A 13,256-nucleotide genomic window follows, 5' to 3' on the forward strand; every position below is an offset into this window, starting at 1 on the left:
CCAATCCACAAATGGGCGGAACACCTAAAGAGACATTTCTCCAAAGAAGACATACAGATGGCCAACACACACATGAAAAGATGCTCCACATCACTCATCATCAGAGAAATGCAAGTCAAAGCTACAATGAGGTATCACCTCACACCAGTCAGAATGGCCATCATCACAAAATCTGGAAACCACAAATGCTGGAGAGGGTGTGGAGAAAAGGGAACTCTCCTGCACTGTTGGTGGGACTGTAAGTTGGTACAGCCGCTATGGAAAACAATTTGGAGGTTCCTTAAAAAACTACAAATAGAATTACCATATGATCCAGTAATCCCACTACTGAGCATATACCCAAAGAAAACCATAATCCCAAAAGAAACTTGTACCATCATGTTTATTGCAGCACTATTTACAATAGCCAGGACATGGAAGCAACCTAAATGCCCATCAACAAATGAATGGATACAGAAGATGTGGCATATATATACAATGGAATATTACTCAGCTCTAAAAAGGGATGAGATGGAGCTATATGTAATGAGGTGGATAGAACTACAATCTGTCATACAGAGTGAAGTAAGTCAGAAAGAGAAGGACAAATATTGTATGCTAACTCACATATACAGAATCTAAAAATGGTACTGATGAACTCAGTGACAAGAACAAGGATGCAGATACAGAGAATGGACTGGAGAACTCGAGGTATGGGAGGGGGCAGGGGGTGAAGGGGAAGCTGAGACGAAGCGAGAGAGTAGCACAGACATATATATACTACCAACTGTAAAATAGATAGCCAGAGGGAAGTTGTTGTATAACAAAGGGAGTCCAACTCGAGGATGGAAGATGCCTTAGAGGACTGGGGCGGGGAGGGTGGGGGGGACTCGAGGGGGGGGGAGTCAAGGAAGGGAGGGAATACGGGGATATGTGTATAAAAACAGATGATTGAACCTGGTGTACCCCCAAAAAATAATAATAATAATAAAAAAAAAAAAAAGACAATGAGGTATCACCTCACACCGGTTAGAAAGGGCATCATCAGAAAATCTACAAACAGTAAATGCTGGAGAGGGTGTGGCGAAAAGGGAACGCTACTGCACTGCCAGTGGGAATGTAAATTGATACAGCCACTATGGAAAACAGTATGGAGGTTCCTTGCAAAACTAAAAATAGAGTTACCATATGACCCAGCAATCCCACTGCTGGGCATATACCCAGAGAACACCATAACTCAAAAAGACACGTGGACTCCAATGTTCATTGCAGCACTATTTACAATAGCCAGGACATGGAAGCAACCTAAATGTCCATCAAGAGATGAATGGATAAAAAAGATGTGGTACATACATAGAATGGAATATTACTCAGCTGTAAAAAGCAATGAAACTGGGACATCTGTAGAGACATGGACGGACCTAGAGACTGTCATACAGAGTGAAGTGAGTCAGAAAGAGAAAAACAAATATTGTATATTAACACACATATGCAGAATATAGAAAAATGGTAAAAATCAACAGGTCTGCAAGGCGGAAACAGAGACACAGATGTAGAGAACAAACATATGGACACCAAGTGGGGAAAGCAGAGAGGGTTGCGGGGGCGGGGATGAACTGGGAGATTGGGATGCCAAATTGTACACTCTAAATATATGCAGTTTACTGTCTGTTAACTGTATCTCAATAAAAGTTCTTAGAAAAAAAATCTTATCAGCTTTTAAATGACATTCTGGAAATCCAGAGAGGGGAAAGACCCTAATTGTAAGTAATAGGATGACGAGAAGGAAAACAAAATAAACATTTGGGTTATTACCACAAATTGAAAAAGTAACCTTGATAAGTGAAAGTCTTTTTTTCCCCTCATTTTATTGAAATATATCTGACATAATGTAATTCTAAGGTGTTCAACATGTTAATTTGATACATTTATATACTGTACTATGATTGTCAATGCACCTCCATCAGTTACAGAATTATCCTTCTTTTTAGTGACTGGGATAACTAAGTTCTAGTCTCTTATCAAGCTTGATGAATAAATGAATTTCTTTTTTTGTGTGTGACATATATTGCCGTTACCAATGATTCTCAAACATTTTTGTGTATTAACAATCCCTTGGGAATCTTGTTAAAATGCTGAGGTGGAGCCTGAGATTTTGCATTTTTAACAAGATTCCAGGTGATGCCAATGCCACTGGTTTGCAGACAGCACTCTTAGTGGCAAGGGTCCGTAACACACATAATACAGAAGAAATGCATATGTATGTGCATGTATGTGTGATTATGTACGTGTACATATACATATTGGTTTTGACGACAGATTTTTCTCAAAGAGAAAAAAAACTGTGCTTATTACAGTATTTCTTTCAATCAATCAAAAAATATTTCAGACCATGTTTGCTTGTGAAATACACACTATTTCAAGTGCCATCATCCTCACACCTTTCCCCAGTTAACCAAAACTCCCACTCATTACAGCCAATAAATTAGGGTATATTTGCTGCTAATGGTATCAAACAGAGCCAGCCCACATAAGAATAGCATTGACTGGACTGAGATCTGAGGGTAAGGCAAGGGAAGGAGACCAGAGCAGAGGTAAGAAGCAAAAGAGCTTTGATTTCAGTCAATTCAATAAACACTTATGGAATACCTGCCAAGTTACAGGCTCTGTGCTATACCTCAAGGTAGAAACTGCATTAAAAATTCCAGAGGCATTTCGGTCAACAGAAACCTAGTAGGAGCCTTTCTCCAGTGGGTCTCAATTGAGATGTTACAGTAAGGAATTAATTTTTAAAGTTTCTGAATTATTTAAACTTTAATATGCAAATTAGAATAATTGCAATGTCATCCCCCCAAATAATATAATTTCCACTCACACTGCAGTAGTCTTCCCTAAATGGGAGACAGGGATGGACCTGCAGCTAAATTGAGAGGAACTGCACATAACTTATAACCCATATTTTGCCACAGCTACTGGCTGTCTAGGAAACCATGCTGGGATAATCCAAGGTAATTCCCCAATCATTGTCATATCACTTCTTAAAATGAGTTTTTTCTGGCTCATCTGATATTCTGGAAGTGTATTAGAGGAAAGCCATACAGCAGCTCTTCTCTAACTAGTTAAAGTGATTTTGAATCATTATGTTAGTTTGATTTTATAATGCCAGTATCTTTTTCATTTTATCATGAGAACATTTTTATTGAGGATCAAGGCATGACTCGAAGAAATTATAAGCAATACAATTTACATATATATCTGCACATGAGAAAGAATGATACTATGGACATTTATGTTGTCATGCATTACAATTACCAAATCAAAGATCAAAATATCTAATAATGCAAGTGAAATTTTCAATAACACAATTCATAGTAATAATTTAAACATTTGTGAATGTAATGTTACTTAATACTAAAATGAAGCTTAAAATGTTTGGCTTATTCCTTGTTAAGCACACTTACTAATATTATTATGATTCTCTACAGAATGGAAACCTAGGAAAAAAACTATTTTAAAAATAAAATTTAATATTACTTAAAATTTGATTAGCTACATTTATTTTTCCTTGCAAAATGGCCAATTTCTAGACATCTCTGAATGGTTGATTTCTCATATGCTTGTAAAATGCTTTCAGTAAATTTCATACAACTTACACATATCCCATATCTGTGATGGTATTTACTTCCAACAAAAGCTTGAGAATTTACTAAAATTGTGAACATCATCTACCACATGTATTAGGTTTAAAAAATAGCTGAGAGCAAATGCTTCAGGCTAAACTCAGAGACATAAATGGATGGCAGTAGAGGTGATACTGCTACTTACTATCTAAAAAGAGACACAATTTCTGTACTTTTATCATAAAATCAAACCCTATGTATTAACACAGGTATAGAATGTAAAAAAGTACCAAATTAAAAGGCATATTATTATGAGCTACCACAAAGATACAGAGAAATATACACCAAGCTGTTAAAGTTGGTTGTCTTAGGCAAGGAAGGAGAAGGGATGAGGGCAAGAAAAAGGAAACAGGAAGTTATAGCAAAATGGAAAATATTTACGGCAAAATTATTGAAAAAAATGTTTCAAGCATACTGTAGGCATGTATATATTCAACCCAAGGACATTACCTTGTTTTTGTCAGTGCTTGAATCAATTTCAGTTACTTTGTGGCACTCTTTCATACAGGTATGATTCTGACAATCTAAGGTTCGTCCACAAACTCTCTTACAAGAGTAGGGTCCTACAGCATGGCATGGTAGTGGGCTCACCTTAAAATTTAAAAAAACCAAGGAAAATGAGCAACATACACACACACATACACACAACATCTATCGGAAGCATGTTTGTAAAATGACTCTGTTATCATTTGAGAACAAGTTTTCATCTAATACATTTTCATTAATAATTGTTATCAAAATCAAAATAACCCATCCAAAAAATCTAAAGAATGAATGCCAAGAAGCAAAACATTCTATTCCTAAAAGGGAAATTCAGTGTACTGATTCTGCAGTGAATGCATATATGTAGGCTAATTCTCAAATAAAAGCACTGTATATTTTAAAAATTAGTAGACCAACTCCTGTACTTTTTAGAGCACTAAAAAAATATATTGACTTTGTTATTTCTAACAACCATCATATAAAAGAGGTACACAGATTACAAGCTTTACTTAAAGTTTGTGCCTATAACTCACCTCATGCTTCCCAAGACATTCCCTATAAGAAAAAAATAAAATGAATCAAAACATTATACATTCTTCAAAAAGAATATTTTTAAGGCAAAGATGCTAACTCTACTAGTTTTTCCATTAAGAATAAAAAATAAGCACATATGGAAATAATAAGTGATTACAGAAAGGTTGCAGAATACAAAGTAAATATACAAAAGCCAACTGCTTTCCATATATACCAGTAATGAACAACTTGGAATTTGAAATTAAAAACACACCACCATTTATACTAGCACACACAAAAAATGAATTACTTAGATATAAATCAAAAAAAATAAAGATCTATATAAAGAAAACTACAAGACACTGATGAAAGAAATCAAAGAAGATCTAAATACATGGCGAGACAGTTCATGTTCATCTATAGAAAGGTGCAATGCTGTTAAAATGTCAACTTCATCCAGATTCAACACAATTCCAATCAAAACCCCAGCAACTTATTTTGTGGATATCAACGAACCGATTCTAAGGTCTATACAGAAAGACAAAAACCCCACAATAGCCAACACAGTACTGAAGAACAAAGGCACAGGATTGACACCACCCAACGTCAAGTCTTACTATAAAGCTACAGTGATCAAGACAGTATGGTACTGGTGAAAGAACAGACAAATAGATCAATGGAACAAAAGACAAAGCCCAGAAACAGACCCCCACAGATAGAGCCAATTGTTCTTTGACGGAGAAAGGATAGTCTTTTCAACAAATAGTTCGTGCTGGAACAAAGGAACATCCACATAGGAAAAATACAAACAGACCCTATACCTTTCATAGCAGTTCATTCAAAATGGATCACAGACCTACATATGAAATGCAAAAATATAAAACACAGGAGAAAATCTAGGTGACCTCAGGTTTGGTGATGACTTTTTAAATACAACACTAAAAGCACGATCCATGAAAGAAAAATGGTTAAGTTGGACTTCATTAAACCAAAGACATCTGCTCTGCCATAAACATTTAAATGAGAATGGGTTAAACAAAAACACTTAAATGAAAAAACAAGCCCAGACTGGGAGAAAGTATCTGGAAAACACATATCTGGTAAAAAACTTGTATCTAAAATATAAAAGAACTCTTAAAGGGACTTCCCTGGTGGTGCAGTGGTTATGAATCTGCCTGCCAATGCAGGGCACACAGGTTTGATCCCTGGTCCGGGAAGATCCCACGTGGCACAGAGCAACTAAGCCTACGTGCCACAACTACTGAGCCTGCACTCTAAAGCCTGCAAGCCACAAATACTGAGCCTGCCTGCCACAGCTACTGAGGCCCATGAGCCTAGAACCCGTGCTCCACAACAAGAAAAGCCACCAGACTGAGAAGCCCCCGCTTGCCACAATTAGAGAAAGCCCACTCACAGAAACAAAGACCCAATGCAGCCAAAAACTGACAAACAGGTAAATAAATAAGTAAATAAATAAATAATAAATCTTTTAAAAAAAAGCTCTTAAAAACTCAATAATAAAAAATCAAACAACCCAATTAAATGGGCAACATTTGAACAGAGAACAGACACCTCACCAAAGAGGACATACAAATGGCAAATAAGCATTTGAAAAGATGCTTAATATCATATTCCATTAGAGAACTGCCAATTAAAACAACGAGATACCACTATACACTAGTAGAATGGCTAAAATCCAAAACACTGTCCACACAAAAACCTGCACAAGAATGTTTACAGCAGCTTTCTTCATAATTGCTACAACTTGGAAACAACCAAAATGTTCTTCAATAGGTGAATAAATAAACTGCGGTACACACATAGAATAGAATATTACTCAGCAATAAAAAGAAATGAGCTATCAAGATGTAAAAAGACATGAAGGAAACATCAGTGCATATTATTAAGTGCAATATGCTAAAAAGGCTATATATATACTGTGGGATTCCAACTACAGGACATTTTGAAAAAGGCAGAACTACAGAGATAGTAAAAACATCAACAGTTTCTAGGGGCTTGAGGGGTGGGGAGGTGAGAAATGAACAAGTGTAGCACAGGACATTTTTAGGGCAGTGAAACTATTCTGTATGGTACTGTAATGGTGGATACAACAGATTATGCATTTATCAAAACTCATGGACCATACAATCGAAAAAGTAAACCCCAAGGTAAACTACAGACTTTAGTTAGTAATAATGCATCAATATCATTCTCAACTGTAAAAAATTCTACTCTAAGAAAGAAATTATATTATGGATAGTTCCAAATCCAAATTATATTATGGACAGTTCATGTGACAAATAATATTTTTCAACATATACTTCATAATAATAATTTTGCTATACATGCCAGTAAAAAATCATTATATCAGAGTTAGAAGGATGTTTATACATATGTTTTTGGTTTTTAAACTGAGATAAAAATTCATATACCATAAAATTTATACTTTTAAAGAGTACAATTCCACACTAACGAAAAATATTAATAACAAAGGAAACTGTGTGTGTGTGTGGCAAGACCATACAGGAACTCTTTGTAGTTTCTGTGAGATTTTCCTGCAAACCTAAAAAATCATCTAAAAAAAATAAAGTCTATTAAAAAAAAACAAAACAAATATTTCATTTCCCTTTCAAGAGACTGGTTTAGAAATTGTCTTGTGATCTTTATTCTGGCCAATGAAACGTGAAATGGGGCTTCTGGAAAGGTTTCCTCAGTCTTTAAAGAAGAAAACGATGGTTGAAGCCTTAAACAGTTTCCATTTCTCCCTTAGGAAACTTCACTAACTGTACAGGAAGTTCATCAGAAGGACAAATAGTCTAAGAGCAACGAGAACACATAGGATAAAATGTAAAGACAGAATCTAGGCCCTTAATGATATATCATTGAATTAACCAGATTAACTAACCATGAAACCATTCTACCTCCAGTCTAACTGTGCGAGGCATAAATGTTACAAGGTCGTTCTTTATTTAGGGTTTTTGTTACTTGAAACAAAAGGCACCCTAAATGATGCAGCACATATTAATTATGTGTTACGTGTACATGTTCAGAATTATTTTATCACATGGCCAAATTATTAAACATAATGTTATTTTTAAAACAAGAGGACAAGAAAACATGAACATTGTACGCTAATAAGAAATTTTATTACCTGGATAGTTCATGTGACACGTAATATTTTTTAATATATACTTTATAATAACAATTTTGTTATACACGTCACTGAAAAATCATATTAAAGTTAGAAGGATCTTCATACACGTTTTTCTCCTTTTTAAAACTGAGATTGGGACCTCTCTGGTGGTGCAGTGGTTAGGAATCCACCTGCCAATGCAGGGGACACGGGTTCGATCCCTGATTTGGGAAGATTCCATGTACCGCAGAGCAACTATGCCCGTGTGCCACAGCTACTGAGCCTGTGCTTTAGAGCTCACAAGCCACAACTACTGAGGCCCGTGCACCTGGAGCCCGTGCTCTGCAATGAGAAGCCTGCGCACTGCAACAAAACTGGAGCAGGCCTGCGCACAGCTACAGAGAACCAAAGCAGCCAATAAATAAATAAATAAATTTATTAAAAAAAAAAACTGAGATAAGATTCACATGCCATAAAATGTATACTTTTAAAGAGTACAATTCAGAGGTGTTCAGTATATTCATAAGGTTGCGTAACCATCGCCATTATTTAATTCTAGAATATTTTCATAACCCAAAGAGAAACCCTGAAACTATCAGAAGTCACTCCCTATGGTCTCCTTGTGAGATCCTGTCTCTGCAATCACTAGCCTACTTTTGTCTCTATGGATTTGCCTACTCTGGACATTTCACATAAATGTAATCGAATATTATGTGGCCTTTTGTGTCTGGCTTCTTTCCTTTAGAATAATGTTTTCAAGGCTCATCCATATAATATGTAAATGTATCAGTAATTCATGGATTTCTACAGCTGAATAATATTCCATTGTATGGCTATACCACATTTTGTTTATCCATTCATCAGTAGATAGACAATTGAGATGTTTTCACTTTTTGGGCTATTAATAATAATACTGCTATGGACCTGTATTTTCAACTCTCTTGGGTAGAGTCCTAAGAGTAAAATTGCTGGGTCATATGATAACTCTATGTTTAGTCTCCTGAGAAACTACCAAACTGTTTTCCAAAGCAGTTACACATTTTACATTCCCAACAGCAATGTATAATGGCTCCAACTTCTCCATATCTTCACCAACACATCATATGTCTTTTTTATTTTAGCCTTCCTAGTGGATGTAAAACGGTTATCTCTAGGTGGTTTTGATTTACATTTTCCCAATTAATGATATTGAGCATCTTTTCACATGTGTTTACTAGCCATTTGTAGATCTTCTCTGGAGAAATATGTATACTAAGCCTTTGACCACTTTTAAATTGGATTATTTGTCTTTTTGTCTCTCAGTCTAAGAAATCTTTATATATTCTGGATAATACACTCTTATAAGATATACGATTTATAAACATTGTCTCCCATTCTGTGGGTTATCTTTTCAAGTTTTTGGTAGTGTCCTTAAAGCACAATTTCTTGATAATGTCCTTTGACTTAATTTTCATAAAGTTCAATTTATCTTTTCTCTTGTTGCTTATGCTTTAGGTGTCATATCTAATAAACCAATGCCTAATTCAAGAACACAAAGATTTACACCTATGTTTTCTTCTAAGAGTTTAATAGTTTTAGTTCTTACTTTTAGGCCTCTGATCAATTTTGAGTTACTATTTATACATGTTGTGAGGTAGGGGTCTGAGTTCATTTTTTTCCATGCGAATATCCAGTTATCCTAATACCATTGGTTGAAAAAAGCATTCTTTCCCCCATTTAATTATTCTGACACTCTTGTCAAAAATCAATTGACTAGAAATGAATGGATTTATTTCTGGACTGTCAGTTCTAGTCCCTTGATCTTTATGTCTATCTGAGTACCAGTACTATACAGTCTTTGGTCTTCTTTAATTTCTTATAACAATGTTTTATAGTTCTCAGTGTACAAATCTCAAATTTCTTTTATTAAATGTGTTAAATAAACAAAACGTTTGTTCTTCTTAATGTTATTGGAAATGGAACTGTTTCCTTAATTCAAATTTCAGATTGTTCATTGTTAGTGTATAGAAATAAAATTGACTTTTGTATATCCATCATGTTTCCTATAACCTTTCTGAACTTATTTAATAGCTCTAATAACTTGTATGAAGATTCCTTAGGATTTTCTATATACATGATCATGTCATTTGAAAATACAAATAGTTCTACTTTTTCATTTTCTAGTCTAACTGCTCTAGCTAGCACCTCTAGTACAGTATTGAACAGAAGTGGCAGAACAGATGTCCTAGTCTTGTTCCTGATCTTAAGAGGGAAAGCATTAAAATTTTCACCATTAAGTGTGATGTTAACTGTGGATTTTCATATATGCCCTTCATCAAGCTGGGAAAGTTCTCTTTTATCCCAAGATTGTTGAGTGTTTTTATCAAGAAAGTGTGTCAGATTTCATCAAATGTTTTTCTGCATCTATCAACTGCTCTTTATTCTACTGATAAAGCATTAACAGTGATTAATTTAAATCTGATTAACTGATGAATGAATGATTGATGGTGATTCAACTTCATATTTCTGGGATAGATCCCACTTGGTCAGGGTGTATAATTCTTTTTACATGTTGCTGAATTCAATTTGCTAGTGTCTGGTTAAGAATTTTTGCACCTATATTCAAAAGGGATATTGGTCTGTAGTTTTCCTGTGATGTCTTTTTCTGGTTTATTATCAGAGAAATACTAGCCTCACTGAATGAGTCAGGAAATGTCCCTCCTTAGTGAAACACTGGTGTTAATTCTTGAAGTGTTCGGTAGAATTCACCAGTGAAGTCATTGGTCCTGAGGTTTTCTTTGTGGTAAGTTTTTGGTTACCAATTCAGTCTCTTTACTAGGTATATTCACATTTTCTACTTCTTCTTGAGTCAGTGACAGCAGTTGGTTTGTTTCTAAGAATTTGTCCATTTATCCATGCAAACAGTAACCAAAAGAGAGTAGGAATGGCTATACTGACCCATCAAACTCTAGCTGAGGAAAATGACTCAAAAAAGATATCTAGAAGAGGGTTTTAAGCAGTATGCAAAATATATTTGGAAAAGAATGAAACAGAAAGAGAGACTATAGCCTAGGCCTGAAATAATGATGAACTGAAGAAAGAAGAAGAGAAGTTTCTTAAGATATACTTTGAACTGTGTCAAAAGATTTCTTTAAAAAGCTAAAATTCTAATACTTACATAGGAATAGGCACTTGACATGGAGGACAAGGCAACGCAGTCTGAATAAATGCTGGTTCAGAAGGCTGTTCCCAAGGGCCTGCAGGCTGGTGCTACAAGTAAAATAAATGACAATTTTAAGTCAGAGGGGTTAAATCATACGGCCAATTTAAGAATCTAAGAAAACAGTTCCACAAATCCTCTGCTCAAGCAGGCTGAAATTTTTTCAAGTAATCAACAAACTGTGCTTATTGAAATATTTTTTCCATCCTTAAATTCTATCAGATTGTTCCCCTCTAACACATTTTTATTAAAAATTGAGCCAGATTCCAGTTTTCAAATGACAGAACAAAGGCAGTAGAGCCTCCTTCACTTCTCATAAGCCAAAAGAATAAAACATAGGATTATAAAATCCAAATTCCACCAACAGAATTTAACCTCCTTCATTTTGTTCACCATTGTCTCCCCAACACCCAGAAGAATGCCTCACACATAGTAAGGATTCAATAAATATTCATTGAATATATGAATGACTCTTTGAGGAGACCAGGAGATATTTATAACCCTAAACCACAAAATATGAAGGAAGACTGACAAACTCATCTGTATGATGATTATAACATGACTATCACACTGTACTTGCAAACTTTTATTTATTAGTTTCTCTGCTTTTCTATACGGTGAGCTTCTTAAGGCAAAAGACCAAGTCTTATTTACCTTATATCCCAGCCCCTATCACAGTGTTTAATACCCAATAAGTGCTTAATCATTGCTTATTGAATGACTAAGTAAAATTAAGAAAATATGACCCACAGCAATGGATTATCTCTTAATAATATTGTTTCCTTACCCTGCCAGTTTGCTTTATTAATGCTTGATCATGACATGGAGCAGGACATAAGTGACCACATTTCTCCAAAACCTTTTGGCAAGGTTGATGACATGGAGGACAAGAGCCAAAGTGACAGCGATGTTTTTCTTGACTTGTATGATGGCAAGTTGGTGGTCGACTAAACCATAAAGTAAAATTTTTTAAATTACTTTCGATCATTGAACAATTATATCTAAAGTGCAATCATCTATTTGTATATCTTCTGATTGCATGCAGAATGAGCATATTGTGAATACTAACACTTTAGAACATTAAAGCAAAATTGAAAATACTAACAAAATTAAAAATCAATATGAATTTAAACCTGTAAAACACCAGATGCAAGTCTGTGCAGAGTTTTGTACTAACCTGCACTGCTCTTTGCACTTGGGGGGTCTTGTGGTACGTTCTCGGCCACAGGGTACTGTCACCTTTGTATTACCACAATTGCACTTCACCTCTACATTTTCTGGGCAGGGGTAACAACTACCTGAAAAAAAGGTCTGAAACTTAAAAAGAAATTTCCTTAACTACCCAAATTCCCATCAACAGTAGAATCAATAAGTTTAGTATATTCACACAATGGAATACTCTATGATGAGGATAAAGGCTACATGAATGAACCTCACACATACAACGTTAAGCAAAAGAAATCAGACACCAAGAGTATATAGTATATGACTCCATTTACATAAAATAAACAGGAAAAACTAACCTATGCTGCTCAAATTCAGGATGATGATTACAAAGGACACAAAAAGCTTCGGAAATGCTGGTAATGTTCTGCTTAACAATCTGAGTTCTGGTTATGTGGCTATGTTCAGTTTATAAAAAGTCATCAAGCTGTACACTTGCAATTTGTATACTTTTCTATATCTACACCGGTACTTCAATAAAAAGTTTTAGAATTTTCTTTAAAATTTGCTACAAGTTCTAAGTAACAAATTTAACACATTACTCATTCAAAACTATACAAGCAAAACAGAGCTAAGTCTTTCGAAAATCTAATGTTAGCAATAATCTTTTTTGGCTTAGTTTTATACATACATCTATTCAAGTACATTGTTTTTAGATAAATTCTCCAATAAGAGTGATTTCTCTCAGGTTATTAACAAGTACAGTCAATTTTCCATTACTCGTGCTTTGTGAAAGACTAAATTCTAAAAGCTCATTTTAGGCTATAATTCCAAATACTTCTCTTCTGAACATTTCAAAAGGAAACATTTTTTAGTGTTTCAGCTTTTTACCTTCTTTTGTTATGAGTAGAAATACACAAAAACCAAATGAAAAGAAATCTTTCTAAACAGGCTATAAAGTTTGCCCCAAGGCTTAGACATCATCCTAAGGGCTTTCTTCTCACTCCAGTTTTCCCAGTAGGCTACCCCATTGGAAGTGAAATAATAAGAAAGGAATAAAGAGTCTTCAACTAAGAAGTAGGTCTCTCAAGAAATTCCTGCCTAG

The 13,256-nt window shown here is 34.9% G+C and overlaps 1 protein-coding gene across 4 annotated transcripts in view; it reads right to left on the minus strand.

Moving 5' to 3' along the window:
• NFXL1 (nuclear transcription factor, X-box binding like 1) overlaps positions 1 to 13,256 on the minus strand; it is a 60,866-nt gene that overhangs the window by 26,230 nt on the left and 21,380 nt on the right. For all 4 annotated transcript variants that reach the window (XR_009052760.1, XM_057728508.1, XM_057728507.1 and 1 more), the window contains 5 exons: positions 12,165 to 12,285; positions 11,775 to 11,934; positions 10,946 to 11,037; positions 4,676 to 4,697; positions 4,110 to 4,250 (listed from right to left, as the gene is read on the minus strand). Coding sequence is in view for 3 of the 4 variants with exons in the window: in XM_057728508.1 (XP_057584491.1) it covers positions 4,110 to 4,250; positions 4,676 to 4,697; positions 10,946 to 11,037; positions 11,775 to 11,934; positions 12,165 to 12,285 (536 nt within the window). In the remaining variant the exon portion in view is untranslated. The remainder of the gene's footprint in view (positions 1 to 4,109; positions 4,251 to 4,675; positions 4,698 to 10,945; positions 11,038 to 11,774; positions 11,935 to 12,164; positions 12,286 to 13,256) is intronic.

This window comes from Hippopotamus amphibius, chromosome 3 (genome assembly GCF_030028045.1).
Source record: "Hippopotamus amphibius kiboko isolate mHipAmp2 chromosome 3, mHipAmp2.hap2, whole genome shotgun sequence".
In the NCBI taxonomy this organism is placed as follows: Eukaryota; Metazoa; Chordata; class Mammalia; order Artiodactyla; family Hippopotamidae; genus Hippopotamus; species Hippopotamus amphibius.